The sequence below is a fragment of the Amblyraja radiata genome, chromosome 6, assembly GCF_010909765.2.
Source record: "Amblyraja radiata isolate CabotCenter1 chromosome 6, sAmbRad1.1.pri, whole genome shotgun sequence".
NCBI classification, from domain to species: domain Eukaryota; kingdom Metazoa; phylum Chordata; class Chondrichthyes; order Rajiformes; family Rajidae; genus Amblyraja; species Amblyraja radiata.
This window is the reverse complement of record NC_045961.1, coordinates 18,260,113-18,281,131: the sequence shown is the minus strand read 5'-3', so window position 1 is coordinate 18,281,131 and position 21,019 is coordinate 18,260,113. Positions and strand designations below refer to the sequence as shown.

At 44.7% G+C, this 21,019-nt stretch overlaps 1 protein-coding gene across 1 annotated transcript in view; it reads left to right on the top strand.

The window, feature by feature from the left end:
• The first annotated feature begins 1,767 nt into the window (after positions 1-1,767).
• The window catches only part of vps36 (vacuolar protein sorting 36 homolog), a 36,083-nt gene continuing 16,831 nt past the window's right edge, over positions 1,768-21,019 (top strand). The window contains exons 1-4 of the mRNA XM_033022263.1: positions 1,768-1,954; positions 9,540-9,608; positions 12,272-12,342; positions 16,682-16,796. Of these exons, the coding sequence (XP_032878154.1) occupies positions 1,859-1,954; positions 9,540-9,608; positions 12,272-12,342; positions 16,682-16,796 (351 nt within the window). The 5' untranslated portion in view covers positions 1,768-1,858. The remainder of the gene's footprint in view (positions 1,955-9,539; positions 9,609-12,271; positions 12,343-16,681; positions 16,797-21,019) is intronic.

The following is a 21,019-nucleotide window of genomic DNA, read 5'->3' as shown; positions in this document are numbered from 1 at the left end:
CTTTACATTTCACTCCTCCTCTTCTCACCTTATCTGACACCCTTTGGTCTCATTTTCTCTTCGAGGCTTTGTCACTTACTCCACCCATCTGCCAATGTATCTACCTATCACTACTGATACCTAGCTATGAGAGTAGACTCACAGAACTGCAGATGCTGGTTTACAAAACTAAGAGACAAAGTGTTGGGTGAGTCAGTGGGTCAGGCAGCATCTGTGGAGAACACAGACAGGTGTTGTTTTGGGTTAAGGCCCTATCCCACCTCCTCCTCTCTTCTAGCTTTCACCCCCTTATTACAATCAGTCTGAAGATGGGTCCCGACCCGAAACGTCGCCTATCCATGTTCTCCAGAGATGCTGCCTGACCTACTCAGCACTGTGTGTTGTGCAGAAGCACATGAACTACGAACTACCTGGATTGCACTAGGGACTGGGCTTGGTTTAGTTTTGCACTATATTGCGATTTTTTTAATTCAACATTTTTTTTTTTTGCTTATCATATTATGTATGGAGCTCTGTATTTACAAACCTGTTAAGCGGCTGCTGGAAGGAAGAATTCCATTGCACGGGACACATGACAAACACTCTCTCTAAAACCCCCCACCAAGCTCACCACCAAACTCCACCAGCTAGGCCTCAGCTCGCCGACATGCGATTGGATCCTGAACTTTCTGACGGAGCGACCGCACCTGTCCTCCACAGGCAGTGAGACTGGGCCCTCACCTGTCCTCCATATCACCCTGAGCACCGGCACACCACAGGGCTGTGTACTAAGCCCCATGCTCTACTCCCTCTTCACTCACGACTGTGTTCCTGCATACGACACCAACACCATCGTGAAGTTTGCAGACGACACAACAGTGATTGGGCTGATCACCAACGGTGATGAAACAAAATACAGAGCGGAGGTGCAGAACCTGGAGGACTGGTGCGCACGTAACAACTTGTCACTAAACACCTCCAAGACCAAGGAGCTGATTATTGACTTCGGGAGGTTCCATAATGGAGAATACGCCCCAATCTCCATCTACGGGGAAAGTGTGGAGAGAGTGTCCAGCTTTATGTTTCTGGGCACTCACATTTCAGAGGACCTCACATGGTCCACTAACACTGCTGTGCTGGTCAAAAAGGCACAGCAACGACTGTTGTTCCTGAGGACATTAAAAAAGATGGTCTGTCCCAACAGCTGCTGACAACCTTCTAGTGCTGCACCACAGAGAGCATATTAACGTATGGCATCTCTGTGTGGTATCTCAGCTGCACGGAGGCGGAGAGGAGAGCTCTTCAGCTCGTCGTCCACAGAGCGCAGATTATTTGGACACAACTACCAGCCTTGGAGGGCATCTACCACACACGGTGCCTCAGGAAGGCCGTCAGCATCCATAAAGACTCCTCACACCCTTTTAACGGACTGTTCGAACTATTCCCTCCGGCAGATGTTACAAGGCCTTCTAAGCCCGAACCTCCAGATTCAGGAACAGCTTCATTCCCAGAGCTATAGCGGCTCTGAACCGGCCCTGCTGAGTGCCCCCCATCCCCCCTGGACTGTATCCCTCAGATGGTCACGTCGCAGTTTATTTATTTTTATTTTTTTGACCTCGGTTGGAAGCTGCATACTAAATCTCATTGCACTGATGTGCAATGACAATAAAATATATTATTATTATTATTATAATAATTATTATTAACTGCTGGTGCTGGTGCTGGTTTATGATGCTGGTAATCACAACTTCACGATTGCACATGAGGGCAGCGCCTGCAGTGCCCGCTGTCCCCGGCAGGTGGTGGTGCTGAGTCCGGGCCTGGTCCGCCGCTGCCGTCTCCGCCTCGGCCTCCGTTGCTGCTGCTGCCCCCGCCGGCCATGGACCGCTGGGCGTGGGCCAACGGCCTGCTGGACATGACCGAGACCCTGGTGATCCAGCAGCGCGGTGTCCGCCTCTACGACGGCGACGACAAGGTGAGGAGAGACGGCGTCCGGCGCTACGCGAGTGTCGGGCTCCGGGCCTGGGCTCCACCAGCATTCACCGGGCAGGCGGGTTAAACTCTCCCGACCGAGCATCGCCTTCACCTCAAGCTGTGTGTGTGTGTGTGTATATCTATGTGTGTGTGTGTGTGTGTATATATCTATGTGTGTGTGTGTCTGTGTGTGTGTGTGTATGTCTGTGTGTGTATGTCTGTGTGTGTGTGTATGTGTGTGTGTATGTGTGTCTGTGTGTGTGTGTGTGTGTGTGTATGTGTATGTGTGTCTGTGTGTGTGTGTGTGTGTGTATGTGTGTGTATGTGTGTGTGTGTCTGTGTGTGTGTCTGTGTGTGTATGTGTGTGTGTATCTATGTGTGTATGTGTGTGTGTATCTATGTGTGTGTGTGTATGTGTGTGTATATGTGTGTGTGTGTATGTGTGTGTGTGTATCTATGTGTGTGTGTGTATCTATGCGTGTGTGTGTGTCTCTGTGTGTGTGTGGTGCCGGTGGGAGAGTCTGCAGTCAGCGGGACCCGGCCGACAAATCCATGCCCACCCATCTGTAACCTGCACCGACCGGGGACCAAAGGACAACAACAGTGTCACCAGAAATATTACTGAGTGTCCGTCCACACGGTCGCGGACCTGGACAGCAAACTGGCCCTTCGGCCCAACGTATCTATGCTACCAAGTTGGCACACGGGGCTAGTCCCATTGGTCTGCATTTGGCCCACATCCCTCTAAACCCTTCCTATCCATGTATCTGTTCAAATGTATTTTACAAGTCACAATTGTATCTGCATCTATAACTTAATATATTTAATATATAACAATATCTATATTTATAACAATATCTATAATATATATATCTATAATATAATTATCTAAACCCTTCCTAACTTAATATCTATATAACAATATCTACATCTATAATATCTATATCTATAATATCATTATCTAAACCCTTCCTATCCATGTATCAGTTCAAATGTCTTTTAAAAGTCATAATTGTATCCGCATCTAGAACTTAATATATAATATATTTAATATATCTCAATATCTATAATTTAATATCTATCTATATTACTAAATCTCTGATCTTGGCCGCTTTTGGCCCACTGTGCTGCGATTTCCGACAGAACGCCGCCACCTACGGCCGTCATTTTTGACCACCTCGCTCAAAGCCCCCCTCCGCCTTACGGGTGCGGAGGATTTTTCCCATTGATGACAAATCAGAGAGATATTAATGTTTAAAAAAAATTCACCGTTCTCTCTGCTGCCCCTGCTGGAGGGAGGGGGAGGGACTATAAAACCAGGAAGTGTGTGCCTCACTCACTCTCTGCAAGATGGATGAAGCCAAGGGTCACGTCTCTCTGAGCTCTGAATAACATTGAACAAATGTCTACACAACTGTGAGTACCCTTAATGTGGTTTGAAAATGAAAATATGGTTTGTTTGAAGTAAAAAGGCACTGCCTGCAAATGGTTGTTTGGATGCTTTGGCTTGAAGTTGAAAGGCACTACTTACTGCAAATGGTGGCATGAAGTTGAAAGGCACTACTTACTGCAAATGGTGGCTTGAAGTTGAAAGGCACTACTTACTGCAAATGGTGGCTTGGGTGCTTTGGCTTGAAGTGGAAAGTCACTACTTACAGCAAATGGTGGCTTGGGTACTTTGCTTGAAGTTGAAAGGCACTACTTACAGCAAATGGTGGCTTGGGTGCTTTGCTTGAAGTTGAAAGGCACTACTTACTGCAAATGGTGGCTTGGGTGCTTTGGCTTGGTTGAAAGGCACTACTTACTGCAAATGATGGCGGGTGATTTGGCTTGAAGTTGAAAGGCACTTCGTACTGCAAATGGTGGCTTGGGTGCTTTGGCTTGTAGTTGAAAGGCACTACTTACTGCAAATGGTGGCATGAAGTTGAAAGGCACTACTTACTGCAAATGGTAGCTTGGGTGCTTTGGCTTGAAGTTGAAATGCACTACTTACTGCAAATGGTGCCTTGGGAGCTTTGGCTTGAAGTTTAAAAAAATCACCATTCTCTCTGCTGCACCTGCTGGAGGGAGGGGGAGGGACTATAAAACCAGGAAGTGGTGTGCCTCACTCATTCTCTGCAAGATGGATGAAGCCAAGGGTCACGTCTCGCTGAGCTCTGAATGACACTGAACAAATGTCTACACAACTGTGAGTACCCTTAATGTGGTTTGAAAATGAAAATATGGTTTGTTTGAAGTAAAAAGGCACTGCCTGCAAATGGTTGTTTGGGTGCTTTGGCTTGAAGTTGAAAGGCACTGCTTACTGCAAATGGTGGCATGAAGTTGAAAGGGACTACTTACTGCAAATGGTGACATGAAGTTGAAAGGCACTGCTTACTGCAAATGGTGGCATGAGGTTGAAAGGCACTACTTACTGCAAATGGTGGCATGAAGTTGAAAGGCACTACTTACTGCAAATGGTGGCTTGGGTGCTTTGGCTTGAGGTTGAAAGGCACTACTTACTGCAAATGGTGGCTTGGGTGCTTTGCTTGAAGTTGAAAGGCACTGCTTACTGCAAATGATGGATTGCATGCTTTGGCTTGAAGTTGAAAGGCACTTCTTACTGCAAATGGTGGCATGAAGTTGAAAGGCACCACTTACTGCAAATGGTGGCATGAAGTTGAAAGGCACTACTTACTGCAAATAGTGACTTGGGAGCTTTGGCTTGAGGTTGAAAGGCACTACTTACTGCAAATGGTGGCTTGGGTGCTTTTCTTGAAGTTGAAAGGCACTACTTATGGCAAATTGTGGCTTGGGTGCTTTGGCTTGAAGTTGAAAAGCACTACTTACTGCAAATGATGGCTTGGGTGATTTGGCTTGAAGTTGAAAGGCACTTCTTACTGCAAATGGTGGCTTGGGTGCTTTGGCTTGAAGTTGAAAGGCACTACTTACTGCAAATGGTGGCATGCAGTTGAAAAGCGCTACTTACTGTAAATGGTGGCTTGGGTGCTTTGGCTTGAAGTTGAAATGCACTATTTACTGCAAATGGTGGCTTGGGAGCTTTGGTTTAAAGTTCAAAGGGCACTACTTACTGCAAATGGTGGCTTGGGAGCTTTGGCTTGAAGTTTAAAAAAATCACCATTCTCTCTGCTGCACCTGCTGGAGGGAGGGGGAGGGACTATAAAACCAGGAAGTGGTGTGCATCACGCACTCTCTGCAAGATAGATGAAGCCAAGGGTCACGTCTCTCTGAGCTCTGAATGACACTGAACAATTGTCTACACAACTGTGAGTACCCTTAATGTGGTTTGAAAATGAAAATATGGTTTGTTTGAAGTAAAAAGGTACTGCCTGCAAATGGTTGTTTGGGTGCTTTGGCTTGAAGTTGAAAGGCAGTACTTACTGCAAATGGTGGCTTGGGTGCTTTGGCTTGAAGTTGAAAGGCACTACTTACTGCAAATGGTGGCATGAGTTGAAAGGCACTACTTACTGCAAATGGTGGCATGAAGTTGAAAGGCATTTCTTACTGCAAATGGTGGCTTGGGTGCTTTGGCTTGAAGTTGAAAGGCACTACTTACTGCAAATGACAGCTTGGTTTCTTTGGCTTGAAGGTAAAAGGCACTACTGCAAATGCACTTCCTGTTTGCACTTTATATTGATTTTAGATAGAACGCTACCAATTGCGGCTGTGATTTTTGGCCATCTTACTCAGTCCCCCCTCCGCTGAGCTGGTGCAGAGAATTCTTCCCATCAATGAAAAATAAAAGTGTTATTATTGTTTAAAAAATGTTGAGAATCTCTCTCATCTCAATCATGCCCTGAAAGCCACACCTTTTCTGGTGGGAGGGGGAGGGGTTATAAAACCCGGAAATGTGGGTGTGGCTCAGTCTCTGCATGATGGGGGAGGGAGAGGTCATGACTCTGTCTGAGCTGTGAATCAACTGAACACACTGAATGTCTACTGAACTGTGAGTTTGGTGTTTTGTGTGGTTTTATGGTGGTTTCGCCCTGCATGAAATGGTATGAAGCTGCATTTGAATTTGGTGGCCTTGGACCCTGCTTGAAGTGGAATAAAACTGCACTGAATTTGGTGGCCTTGCACCCTGCTTGAAGTGGTTGGAAACTGTACTTGAATTCGGTGGCCTTGCACCCTGCTCATAGTGGTAAGAAACTGCACTTGAATTTGGTGGTCTTGAACCCTGCTTGAAGGTAGGAACATGGATTTGAATTTGGTGGACTTGCACCCTGCTTGAAATGGAATTTCAAGGAATAGTCATGAGTCAACTGCCAGCCCACCAGCCGTGAGTGAGCTGCCAGCAGATCAGGCTTGAGGAACTGAGCTGCCACCCCAAGAACCCATATCAGCACTCCAGAAAACCCCCCCACTGGCCACCAATATTGGAATTGGGGGAGAGGTGGAATATTGCGTCGGGGGACCAGCCCTCCAGTGTGAACATGGGACCCAACGGGTCCCACTTAGTCTAGTAATATCTATATCTATAATATATAATTAATATCTATAATCGTTTGGGTAGTTTACGACTAAAGAACTTCCTCATCTCCTTCCTCAAGGAACATCCTCTCCACATCCACTCTGTCCAGGCCAGTTTGGATAGCATGTAAAACAAAGTTTTTCACTGTACCTCAGCACACGTGACAATAATAGATCCAAACCGGTTCAATAAGGTCACCTCTCAGCCTCGTACTCCAAAGAGAAAAGTCCAGCATATCTATCCACTCAATCCACCACAATGGTCTGATTGCAGCAGCAGAGAATAATAAATCTAATCCCACTCAACTATTCTCTCCTGAGCCAAGTTTAGCTCAAGCCTTCTTTTCTCAGGAGACCTTTGGGGTTTAATAACACTAAAACACAGTGCTGAAACACAAATACTGACATATGACACCGTGACGGAGCTGGTGTCACGATCTGAGCTTTACTCCGATCTTCGAGTGTTGTAGAGCAGGATCCAGGGGGTAGTTCCTTGAAAGTAGCATCGCAGCTAGATAGGGTGGTCAAGAAGGCTTCCGGCACATTGGCCTTCAGCAGTCAGAGTATTGACTACAGAAGTTGGGAGGTCCTATTCACAGTTATAACATGTTGGTGAGGCCGCATTTGGAATATTGTGTTCAGTTCTGGTCTCTCTGCATTGGAACAACACATAAAAGACATTTGGGCAGGTACATGGATAGGTAGGATATGGGCTAAACACAGGCAGGTTGGCTAGTGCAGATGAGGCATCTTGGTCGGCATAGGCAAGAAGGGCTTAAGTCCGTTCTGTATGACTGTTATAAAATGTTGCAGACAATAATGCAGACAAAAAAAAGAGTGAATCATGTCAGCACTTGTTTGTAGTAGAATGATTTTGCAATAATACAATCCTGATGTGGTACCACTGTCTCTGATGAGAAGTTGTACAAAGTAGCCTGCTTCTTGATCTTTTAAAGTGTTGCAGTAGCCAGATATTTAAGCTGTTCCCCACCATCCTCTCACTTGCCAGTTCTGTCGGGTCAACTCTATTTTTCTCTGTAATGTTTATCTGAAATTGTGGACTCCGGTGGCCACCAGATGGTGTCAGTGAGCAATCTGCAACTTGAGACACAGAGTAGTGGAGTAACTCAACAGGTCAGGCAGCATCTCTGGAGAACATGGATCAGTGACGTTTCACAGTGTGCTGGAGTAACTCAGCAGGTCAGGCAGCATCTCTGGAGAACATGGATCAATGACATTTCAGTGTGCTGGAGTAACTCAGCAGGTCAGGCAGCATCTCTGGGGAACATGGATAGGTGACGTTTCACAGTGTGCTGGAGTAACTCAGCAGGTCAGGCAGCATCTCTGGGGAACATGGATAGGTGACGTTTCACAGTGTGCTGGAGTAACTCAACAGGTCAGGCAGCATCTCTGGGGAACATGGATAGGTGACATTTCAGGTCGAGATCCTTCTTCAGATGTCACCTATTCCTGTTCTCCAGAGATGCTGCTATACGTTGTGCTTGAGAATTCTGTGGAATTCTCTGCCACAGAAGGCAGTGGAGGCCAATTCACTGAATGTTTTCAAGAGTGAGATTTAGCTTATTCTTGGTTCTTGGTTTCTTGGTTCTCCAAAATATTCCAAATGGAATTTAAACTGGAGGTGGTGGAGGGAGGACTTAAGCCAGAAAGGGTTTTTGGGAAGAAAGTGCTCTCGGGGCTAAAGGAATCAAGCGATATGGGGGGGAAAGGAGGAACGGGGGTACTCATTTTAGATGGTCAGCCATGATCATATTGAATGATGGTGCTGGCTTGACGGGCCGAATGGCCTACTCCTGCACCTATTTTTCTATGTTTCTATGCTTGACTGATATAAAGTCTTCAACGGTAGATCACACCTGTATGATTGGAGATAGATTTGTCACATGTGGGACATCAGTGAGAATGAGACAAGGAGAGTGGTTTATAATCTTTGCTAATGCTCGCTGGAAAGGAAACGCTGAGATTATTGAGAGAGAATTATTAATAGTCAGTTATCATTTTCAATTGAGACACAAGAGACTGCAGATGCTGGAAACTTGAGCGAAACACAGAGTGCTGGAGGAACTCAGCGGGTCAGGCAGCATCTGTGGAGGGAATGGACAGAATGCTTTGGGTCGGGACCTTTCTTCATCTGGTCAGTGGCTGTGTGAGTAGGTACATGGCCTGGTGTGCTCCATTGTCACAAGTCATTGTGCTTCTTGCTGGTGGAGTCCTGACATTGCCTGGTCTAGAACCATGTAGATGGTGCACACTGCAGATACTGTGCACTGCTGGTTAGGGGAATGAACGGTTAGGGTGGTGGATGGAGAGGTTGGACAAACCTGGATTGCCTTTTCTGGAGCATCAGAGGATATAGAAGCGTATAGCACAGGAAGAGACCCTTCGGCCCAGAGTCTGAAGACCTGAAACATTGTCAATTCCCTCCACAGATGCTGCCTGACCTGCTGGGTTCCTCCAGCACTTTGTGTTTGCTCTTCTCTTTCAATTGTACGTACAGTTAATAACCTCTTCTGGAATACATGTGTGATTTTTTTAAATAAAGACCCAACTCCATAAAAAAAAAAAAAAATGGACCCTTGAATCTATCCCCACACTGTCAGGTTACAAACTAGACTTGAGGGCCTGTCCCACTTTCCCGAGTTATTCACAAATTCTCCCGAGTTTTCCCCTTGATTCAAATTCGCAGAATGTTCATAACGAGTCCATAGGAGGCTGTAGATATATCGTAGTGGCTCGTTACGCCAGCCGTAGGTACTCGGGGCATCCCCCCGACTATTTTTTTACTCGTGGACATTTTTTATCAGGCTGGAAAAAAATGTCCCGACTTACCTGATGCCCCGAGTACCTACGGCTGGCATAACGAGCCGCTACGATATATCCACGGACTACTACGGACTCGTTACGAACATTCTGCGAGTTTGAATCAAGGGAGACATCGGGAGAATTCGGGAAAGTGGGACATGTCCTTTACACTTGTCCCTGGTAATATAATGTATAACGGTCGGAGTGATAAACCTTTTGTCGTGTACCACGAGCAATGCCTGAATAACGTACATCTGTGAATATGAAGATAACACACTGCGTTTTTATTGCAGACAAAATTTGACTCTGGCTCCCTTCTGCTCACCACACACAGATTACTCTGGAGAGACCAAAAAACTTCTGTAAGTTTCTTGAACATAATTTCAAATGTACTGCGCAAAGTTCGGTTTTTAAAATTCATAAAACATGTTTCATTTTTGAAAATACAGTGAATTAAATATAACTTGTAATAAAATAATGTTTGAATGCTGCTGCAGGGCCCATAATCCCTCTCAACCTTTGCAATCCACATACCTGTCCAAATGTTCAAAGATCAAATGGTACTTCATTGTCGCTTGTACAGTACGGTGAGGTTATTTTTTGCAGTAATGTCTTACAATACATAAGCCAAACATACATGAGCACAGGAATAGTAGATGACCCTGAAGCAATACACAAGAATTTTTAGCACCATCTTTATAATTAAGTACAAAGTTATAAAAAGTGTCGAGCCTTAACCATAAAGGCCTGTTGTCCTGGCAGTGGCACTGGGTCGGAGTTGCAGGGTTCGGCTTGTCCTGAGGATGTGTCGATGTCCTCCACTGCTGCTCCGCCTCACCGTGCCGCTGCAGGCTGTGTCTGATCCACCGCTCGGCTTCTTGTCGATCCAATCGAGCCCCGGGCTGCTGCGAAATGATGCCACAGTACCTGCCTCAATTACCACCTCTGGCAGCTTGTTCCATGTACCCACCACCCTCGGTGTGAAAAAAATGCTGCCGCTCAGGTTCCTGTTAAATCTTCCACCTCTCACTTTTTGCCTTGTGCCCTGGTTCTTGATTCCCCTACCCTGGGGAAAAGATTCGGTGCATTCACCACATCTATTCTCAGTTCCCGTCAGCTCCAAGAATTAAAGTCCTAGCCTGCCCTCCCTCTCCCAACCTTCGAGTTCTGACAGCATCCGCGTAAATCTCTGCACTCTTTCTAGCTTTAATGACATCTTTCCTACGGCAGGGTGACCAAAACTGAACACAATACTTCAAATGCAGCATCACCAACATCTTGTACAACTGTATACTCAATTCCCTGCCTGATGAAGGCTAGTGTGCATAAAGTCTTCTTCACTGTATTGTATTGTATTGTATTCAAATTTATTGTCATTGTCTCAGTTAGAGACAACGAAATGAATTTCCCTTAATAGAATTTAAAAAAAAACAAACAAAAAAGCACAAACACTGAAAGTCCACGACACAACATAACACAGTGGCACCAAGGTGAGGAAGGCACCATAGTCCAGCCAGCCTCCCCTCCGTTCTTCCCAGATTTTCACTCGTGGTCGAGGCCTTCCTAGCACCCGCAGTCGCCGCCCCGGGCGGCCCGATGTTCAGGCCCTCACGCCGGGCTGGTGGAATGCCGACGCCGAACCCCGACGGTGAACATCCTTCTCCTCAGCGGCCCGGACCTCCTGATCAGCCGCCTCCCGCAGCCGGAGTCCGCAGCTCCCGAGTCCGCAGGCCGAGCCGGGCGGAGTCGCAGGACCCCGCGTTGTTGATCAGCGCCGCCCGCGTTGGGAGCTCCGCAAACCGCAGCTCCATGATGTCGGTGCAGCAGGTCCAGCACTCCGGGCTCCAGACGGCGATCCCCGGTAAGGCATCGCCAGCCTCGCGATGTATCAGCGCCAGGTCTACCTGTGATGCCACTTTCAGGGAACAATTTATCTGCACTCTGAGAACTAAAACTAGAGGGCACAGGGTTCAGGTGAGAGGAGAGAGATTTAAGGACCTCGGGTGCACCCATTTCACTCACAGGGTAGTCCGTATCTGGAATGAGCTGCCAGAGAAAAAAAGCATTTGGACAGATATGTGGATTGGAAAGGCTTAGAAGGCCACATCTTGCTTGTTTCAGGATTGTCTGAAATCAAGAATGTGAAAAGGGTAGAAAGTGTTCCTGTTTTAAGGACACAAAGTGCTGGAGTCACTCAATGGGTCAGGCAGCATCTTTGGAGAACAAGGCTCAGATGACATTTCAGGTTGAGGCCCTTCATCAGAACGTTGTCCACTTTTTGTTTGATAACATTTCAGTGACATGCCTCAGGAACACTCATATTAATGTTGTACCATTATTGGAAGTTGTTATAAAATATATTAAACAAAAAAAAATAGTGTCATAAATAATAAAATCACCACATTGAGAAAACTCTGCCTTTATTTTTTAATAGTGGATCCTTGTATCGATTTCTGCCACAGTGTATGATTTTCAGCATTTACTGTATCTTTAAATCAAAATAATAGTAGGCAAGTCAAGTTTAAATGCTGAAAATATCAACTAAAAGCAGAAATACTGGGGCTGAGGAAGAGAGAGTTCATGTTTCAGAACTGAGGGAAGATGTCATAACCTCAAGTCTTGGTCTCCACTGCCATCTGTGGCAATGAATTCCACGGATTCACCACCCTCTGACTAAAGAAACTCCCCCTTACCTGCTTTTATTCTGAGGTTGTGCCCTCTGGCTCTAGACACCAGTGGAAACATCCTCCCCTCATCCACGCTATCCATGCCTTTCGCTATTCGGTACATTTCAATAAGGTCTCCCCTCATCCTTCTAAACTCCAGCAAGTACAGACCCAGTGCCTTCAAATGCTCATGTTTAAAGTCTGAGTTGATCTTCACACTTGCTCCCTTTACCTGTTGAGCATTTCCAGCATCTGATTCATTTCGGAGGATCAGTGCTTACCCCCACATTGCAATATTCAAGGTCAAACTTTGCTGGAGTTCAGCCGCTAAATTATTTCTCCATTTGCCATGAACACAGGATTGCTGCATCGCGCTGCCTCTGTGGCAGATTGTTTTCTTTGAAGAACAGGCAGCTGGAATAGGAAAAAGGTAAAGTGAAACTTCTCTAAACTAATTTTACCTGAGTGGACCTGTAAATCACTGGATTTAATCCAAAGAGCCATTTCAGTAGATTGTTACAAAAGCAATTATCTGAGATATTGGCTCTGATTTTGCTGCAGAAATGCCGCCATCCTGTGCGTAATGCTGACATTTCCTGTGTTGGTTGTCAGCAAGTGTGGGATTCCTGTGCATAAATGTGGAAGTTAGTCATATCATGGGACCAGAAGACATAGACCAATTCAGCCCATCCACCATTCGATCATGGCTGATCTATCTTTCCCACTCAACCCCATTCTCCTGCCTTCTTCCCGTAGCCTTTGACACCCTTACAAATTGAGAACCGATCCACACGGCTTTAAAAATACCCAATGCCTTGGACTCCACAACCGTCTGTGGCAATGAATCCCACAAATTCACCAGCAAATGCGATGCCAGCATTTATTTCAAGAGGACTCGAATATAAAAGCATGGATGTAATGCTGAGGCTCTATAAGGCGCTGGTCAGACTGCATTTGGAATATTGTGAGCAGTTTTGGGCCCCATATCTGAGGAGGGATGTGCTGGAGTTGGAGAGGGTCCAGAGGAGGTTCACCAGAATAATCCCAGGGAATGATTGGGTTAATGTATGATAAGCGTTTGATGGCTCTGGGCCTGTACTCACTGGAGTTTGGAAGAATGAGGGGCGACCTTATTGAAACTTACCGAATAGTGAAAGGCTTGGATAGAGTAGATGTGGAGAGGATGTTTCACTGGTGTCCAGAGCCAGAGGGCACAACCACAGAATAAAAGCAGATATGGAGGAATTTGGAAAGGAGATAAGGAGTAATTTATTTAGTCCAAAGGTGGTGAATCTGGAATTCATTGCCACAGACGGCAGTGGAGGTCAAGACATTGAGTATTTTCAAGGCGGTGATTGAAAGATTCTTGATTAGTAAGAGTATCAATGGTAATGGGGAGAATGAGGTTGAGAGGGAAAGATAGATCAGCCATGATTGAATGGCATTGACATGATGGGCCGAATGGCTTAATTCTGCTCCTACTACTTGTGAACTTGGGAACCCTATCTTTAAAGAAATTAAAATCTCTTGAAACTAAGTTTGAGTCATACCAACATTGAGATCAAAACCAAAAAAGAGATGCTTTATTTTCATAGATATTAATTCTGATCAGAGATAGTGATGGGGATAATGAAATGTTGACACCGATTCTCTGCAATCGTCATGCCTGACCGGCTAATGCAATGTTTCTGTTGGCTGTGACTCCAACTGAAGGGTTTGTTTTGGTAGGAAGCGTGCACTCTACCGCACGGTGCTGTAATTAATGAGTTGAGTTTATTATTCTTTTGGGAAGTGCCTGCAACACTTTGGCACATGAACCTTTGCTCTTCCTAGATTGGAGTTGTCTTTCCGGAAAAGAAGGAAGAAATGAGGGACAGCTGATGAAACAGCAGTGTTGTGTTAAATATTGTGTCAAACTTGTTATTCAGCCTGGAGTCGAGATATTTCATCATTTCCAGCAGCGTTAGATATGAACAGTCAGATAATGTAGTGCTTTTGTTTTGTATTATAATATCAGTGGGCGGCACGGTGGCATAGCGGTAGAGCTACTGCCTTACAATGCCAGGGACCTGCGCTCGATCCAGAGTTTATACGTTTTCCCCGTGACCTGCGTGAGTTTTCTCCCAAGATCTTCGGTTTCCTCCCACACGCCAAAGGAGTACAGGTTTGTAGGTTAATTGGCTTGGTATTAAAAAAAAAAAAGTAAATTGTCCCAAGTGTGTGCAGGATAGAGTTAATGTGCGGGGATCGCTGGTCGGTGTGGACTCGGTGGGCCGAAGAGCCTGTTTCCGCGCTGAATCACCCGTTTCCGCCCTGAATCACCCGTTTCCGCCCTGAATCACCCGTTTCCGCCCTGAATCACCCGTTTCCGCCCTGAATCACCCGTTTCCGCCCTGAATCACCCGTTTCCGCGCTGAATCAGCCGTTTCCTCGCTGAATCACCTGTTTCCGCACTATATCTTAACTAAACCTAAACAATGCTCTAAGGACCACATACATCACGGGGAAAATCAACACAGGTTTTCAGCATTTTGGCTTCAAAAAGGCATAGTAGAAAGATTTTGATTGTTGTTTTTTTTCATAATGTGTCATCTCTGACAAGTGACAACTCCCACAAAATTATCCCTGGACCCAAAACACTAAATGCTGGAAGAATTCAGCAGGTCAGGCATACTAGTCTCCCGACGCCGGAGCACCATCACCCGGCGAGAAGGGCCTGAAACATCGGGCTCCGTAGCGGCGACTGCGGAGGCCTCAATAGGCCCGACTATGGGTGGACAAGGAGATGGGGACTGGACTTTGTGCCTTCCCTCACAGTGGCAACCATTGTAGGGGGATGTTTTTTATGTTTGATGTTAAATTTCTTTATAATGTTGTGTTGTATTCTTATCAATGGCAACTCGAATTTCACTGCACCCATTGGTGTATGTGACAATAAATGAATCTTTGAACCTTTGAACTAAGTTGGCATACTGGCCTAGTTCCATTTGCCTGCATTTGGCCCATATCCCTCTAAACCCCATCCTTATATCTGTCCAAATGCCTTTGAGTGAAAAACTGCCATTGAAGTCCCCATTAAATCTCTCCCCTCTCACCTTTGTCCTGTGACCTCTAGTTTTAGAATCCCCTACCCTGGAGATTTATCACTTTATCCGTGCCCCTCATGATTTTGTACACCTGAATAAGGTCACACCTCAGCCTCCTACGCCCCAAAGAAAAAAATCCCAGCCTATCCAACATCCCCCTGTAACTCAAGCCAGCAAACCCTTTCACCTGCCACATGCCACGATTTGTCCCATCCCCACCATAATCAGTCTGAAGAAGGGTCCCGACCCAAAACGTCACCTATCCATGTTCTCCGGAGTTGCTGCCTGGCCCGCTGAAATGCTCCACTACTTTGTGTCTATTTTTGCAAGTCCAGGTAACATGCTGTTGAATCTCTTCTGCACTCTCTCCAGCACATTGACATCCTTCGTGTAACTGGGCGACCAGAACTGTACACAGTGCTCTCCAAGTGTGGTCTCACCAGCGACTTGTATGGCTGCATGATGTTGACCTAACTTTGCCAATAAAATAATCAGCAGCTTCATTTTATTTCCTGTTATTAAGTTACCATCCGTTTTCCCCATACTTTTATGTCATAGTCATTCCGTGCTGAGGAGAATTAGTCTCCGAACACTCATTCATTATCACCCTATAAATGCATTTTACAAAGCTGAATTTTTATTTATTTTTTCCTTTTGGAGAAATCCCCAACTTTGTTGAACTTTTAATTTTAAACTCAACATCAATATCAAAATTGGGATAATTATCTTTTGGTCCCTGATTAAATGGTGCAAATTTCTGGCTAAAAGTAGACAGGGATAGTCTAGTTGATTATCATCGCGTGTACCGAGGTACAGTGAAAAGCTGACCACTATGCACAGATAATAGAAACATAGAAACATAGAAACATAGAAAGTAGGTGCGAGAGTAGACCACCAGGTCCGTCGAGCCCGCACCGCCATTCGCTCATGGCTGAACACTAAACAGACACACTTACCCACAAACAGTAGACACAAGACACAGAACACAAGACACTACCCTCCCCTTTATACCGCTATCACCCCTCTCCACCCCAAGAACCGCGTGATCTCCTGGGGGAGGCAAAAAACCGGATAAAAACCCAGGTCCAATTCGGGAAAAAAAATCCGGGAAATTCCTCTCCGACCCCAATCCAGGCGATCGACACTTGTCCAGGAGATCACTCAGGTCTTACTATACTAACCATACCTAGGTCCATATCCCTGCCCTCTCCCCGTAGCCCCTTATCCCCTCGGCAGCTAAAAAACCATCTATTTTAGACTTAAATATATTTAACGTTTCTGCTTCCACTGCTCCCTGGGGCAGTGAATTCCATAAATTAACCACCCTCTTGGTGAAGAAGTTCTTCCTCATCTCAGTTTTAAAAGAGCCCCCCCTTATTCTGCAACTATGTCCCCTAGTTCTAGTTTCCCCGATCATTGGGAACATCCTCGGTGCATCCACCCGATCAAGGCCCCTCACGATAATGAAAGACAACGTCTGATTAAAGATAGTTCATTGGTCTCCAATGAGGTGGATGGGAGGTCAGGGCCACTCTCTAGCTGGTGAGAGGATGGTTCCATTGCCTGATAACAGCTGGGATGTTATTGAGAATATCCATCAGTAGAGTATGTATATTATAATAGGACAATTTAAACACCACTCTGCAAGCAGCGGTAGGTTGAACCGTTCTATTTTGTTTCCAGTGCTAAAATAATCATTCATCTTCAAGCGGCTGCCTCCAACAAGGATTCAGGCCCGTATCAGAGCAGCAAGTACTCTTTCATCAAACTCTCCTTCCGCGAACATGGACAGATTGAGGTAACTATAACATCCCGAGGGGAAATGCAGTGGGAACAGAATTCACCAACTGTTCGTTATGTTTAACAATTAATGTGAAATATCATTTAAAATTCATTTAAAATTGAAGGACTGCACAGTGGTGCAGCAGGCAGAGCTGCTGTCTCTCAGCGCATGAAAACCAGGTTTGATCCTGACCTCGGGTGCTGTCTGTGTGGAGTTTGCACATTCTGCCTGTGATTGCGTGGGTTTCTTCCAGGTGCTCTGGTTTCCCCTCCATCCATCCCAATGACATGCGGGTTTGTAAGTTAATTGGTCCTCTGTAAATTGCTTCTAATGGGTAGGGAATAGATGGGGAATGTGGGATAACATAGAACTAGCATGAACGGGTGACCGATGGTCGGTGTGGACTCGTCGAGCCGAAGCACCTGTTTTCATGCTATATCTCTAAAGCTAAAATAAATTGGGTTATTTAGTACCCTAGTACACTGGTTATGAATTATGGTTTAATCCAACTGTAAGCAAATTTTCACATTTGTAAGACATTTTTTAATGTGTTTAATGCTTTACTTATTGGGTTATTAATTTAGAAATTGATTGGTTACAAAATCAAAACAGAAGAGGGGTTATATTGATAGGAAAAAATTGTGGATAAATGCAGTTTAATTTTTATTGATATGTGCACCAGCATGTTTTTGCTTACGATAAAGCATTGATAGCAAGTATATTTTTTAGCGATACTTTACGGGAAGCCACAGAATACAACCTTTGGCTGTTTTAATGCATCAGTTTAACCTTTGTAGTTGAAGACCACTGATCTACCTGGACTGTTAGTGTAGTCTATCCAAAGCACCTTCCTGTTCTATATTACTCTGCTGTCCAATATTTATATACATTGATATATATATATGTGTATATATATCAATGTATACTGTATCAATCTTTTTAAATGAGTTAAAACATTTTGGGCTACTCCATTTGGCTGTAAGTTCACAACTGTGTATGTAATGAAATTTCTCCTGAAGGTTTCATTCAACCAGTTCATTATTATCTTGTATTTATACCACCTTAGTCACCCATATGGAAACAATTTCTCTCCACACTAACAGACACCTTCATATTCTTAAATATTAAAGGTTTTCCTCCTTGTACAGTCACGGAGTCATACAGTACGGAAACAGGCCCTTCGGTCCAACAAGGTCCATGCCGACCAAGATGCCTCATCTACACTAGTCCCACCAGCCTGTGTTTGGTCCATATACCTCTAATCCTTTCCTATCCACGTATAAAATGTCTGTTAAATGCTGTTAAAGTATTTGCCTCTACTGCCTCCACTGGCAGCTCGTTCCTGGGAAAGGATTGCGAATAGTTGCATTAATCTGAATAACAGTGCAATAAATCTTTGGCCATTTTAATGCAGCTTTTGTAGACAGCTGATTTACCCAAACTGGGTGCGGTATCTCTGAAGCTCCATTTACATTTAATCACACCTTCCTGTTTCTGTATTCCATTCCTTCGACAATGAATTCCACTGAAAACTGTACTCCAGTGTAAACAGGCTCCATGTTTAAGGAACTTGCTCACTGTTGCCCTGTGGCTGGGTGAGTGGGGAGAATGACAGCTTAGCTTCACCTTCCCAAAAATAGCTCAGTAAAACAAAACATGATTTGACAATGTATGTGCAAGGAACCTCTAACTAACATTCGCAGTCAGAAGAAGGGTCCCGACCCAAAACATAATCTGTCCATTCCCTCCACAGGTGCTGCCTGAGCTGGTTTAGTTTAGTTTAGAGCAGGAGACGGCAACCTATGGTCCCCGGGCCGAATGCGGCCCTTAATCTGAAATCATTAGGCCCGCAGGCGGATATTCTTCCCCGTAATCATCCGGCCCGCCGAGCCCCGAGCACCGAGCTCTGGCTGTACAGCATCCTGCGCAAAGCCGCCCACACGGCCGCGCACCTTCTGTGAACACGTTTAAGAAAGAACTGCAGATGCTGGAAAAATTGGTAGACAAAAATGCTGGAGAAACATGCAAGGATTGCATGGGGCTGCCTCACCCGCTGAGTTTTTCCAGCATTTTTGTCTGCTTTCTGTGAACACGCGATTTGATGCCTGCCATTCGGGGCGGGATCCATGCGTACACGTGATAGATGTGGCCCGTCATCCGCCCACAGACATGCGTCCCGGCCCCTATGCAGAACAAGGTTGCCCACCCCTGGTTTAGAGATACAGAGCGGAAACAGGCCCTTCGGCCCTCCGAATCCACGTCGACCCGAGATCCCCGCACATTAACACGATCCTACACACACTAGGGACAATTTATTCTTATACCAAGCCAATTAACCTACAATCCTGTATGTCTTTGAATGTGGGAGGAAACCAAAGAATTTGGAGAAAACCCACTCGGTCACGGGGAGAATGTACAAACTCCGTACAGTCAGCACTCGTAGTCAGGATTGAACCCGGGTCTCTGGCGCTGTAGGGCTGCAACTCTACCGCTGCTCCACCTTGCCGCCCTTCAGCACTTTGTGCTTTACTCAGCACTGCCTTTTTATTTGAGTCCGCACAGTATCCAGCTCCATTGAACAGTAGGCTTAGCATTTTAATAACTAGCAACCATGTTCATTCCTGTGGTTTAAGCAAGATCTTCATTATAGAACCAATACTGTTTAATTTTAGCTAACAATATTTCCTGTTTGAATGAAACATTATAATCAATGAAGTCTTACATGTTTATTTCTAATTATTTTGATGATCTTCTCATGTCCCAAATCTTACACAGACAATTCCAAATAAAAGATTAAATTTGTTTTAAGTTTCATTAAGTAGACATGGCAGTGCACAAGTTCTGATCTCAGATCTTAACCCCACAAGTTGTATTAGGTAAATATTTCTAAAGTGTTAAGCCAGGGATGAATTTGGGTGGATTTTAATATCTGACATTTAAGTATTATTGCCTTGTCTGAAGGAACTGTATCAGGGTCAGTGGGTCTGAGTTAAATATGCTGGAGGTTCCTGTGACAAGGACGCTCAGGAACGAAGGAGACTACAGAGAGTGGTGGACACTGCCCGGTCCATCACATGTACTGACCTCCCCACCATCGAAGGTCCATCGCAGGTACTGACCTCCCCACCATCGAAGGGATCTACAGCAGTTGCTGCCTCAAAAAGGCAGCCAGCATCATCAAAGACCCACACCACCCTGGCCACACTCTCATCTCGCTGCTACCATCGGGAAGAAGGTACAGGAGCCTGAAAACAGTGACCTCCAGGTTCAAGAACAGCTTCTTCCCAGCAACCAGCAGGCTCTTGAACACTGCACAACACTAACTAATCTATAAACTACAAACTGTCATGGTTGCGCATAGGACTTTGGGTTTGTTGCAATAATGTTTTTTTTATTTATTGAATCTTTTGGTTAATATGTAATCTACGATTACCGTGTTTAGGGGCATGTAAAGCTGCTACAAGTAAGAATTTTATTGCTCCATTTTCAGTACATGAGACAATTAAATACACTGGACGACTCTTGAAATAGCTGAAGGTTACATTACCTGAGGGACCTTGAAGTAGCAATGTTACAAAATTTTGAGATTTTAAAAATCAAGTCTGCAATTTATCCCATCAGATAAAGCATAAAAATAAGTTTAATTTGACACCTAATTCACTTTCATCTCAAGTATTTAAAACGTTATGGCCATTTTCATACTCGGAAATGAGCATCTTGTTCCCTATTGATTTTCTATGGACATAACAAAAAAGCTGTGATCGTGAACAGTCAAAAGCCCATAACTTTCTTAAAAATTAAGAGAACTGAATGAAATTTTCAGTTATCATAGATTGAAGCATTCTGAAACAAATATAAAATAATCTTACTTGGATGACCTGAAATTAAAGCATATAATTAGTTAGTTACCTAATTGTAGCTAATTTCAGACTTCAATTACTAGATCTAAACATCTATCCATTTCTTAATAAATGATTAACATTTTTAAATAGCCTAAATGTCCAAATAATATTCACAAATAATTCACAATAAAACATGATTTTTAAATCTAATTTACATTAATTTATAGACCAAATGGAAGGAATTTAGTGTTCAATTGCTGTAAATAAATGCCCATTTAAATCAGCTTTCCAGTGGGTCCCTGTGGAACGCGCTGGTTTAGAACGTTCACATTGCAGTAGATTTGTACCTTCAAATGCCCAGAAAAATACTGCGGGATATAATGGGCCCAAAATGAG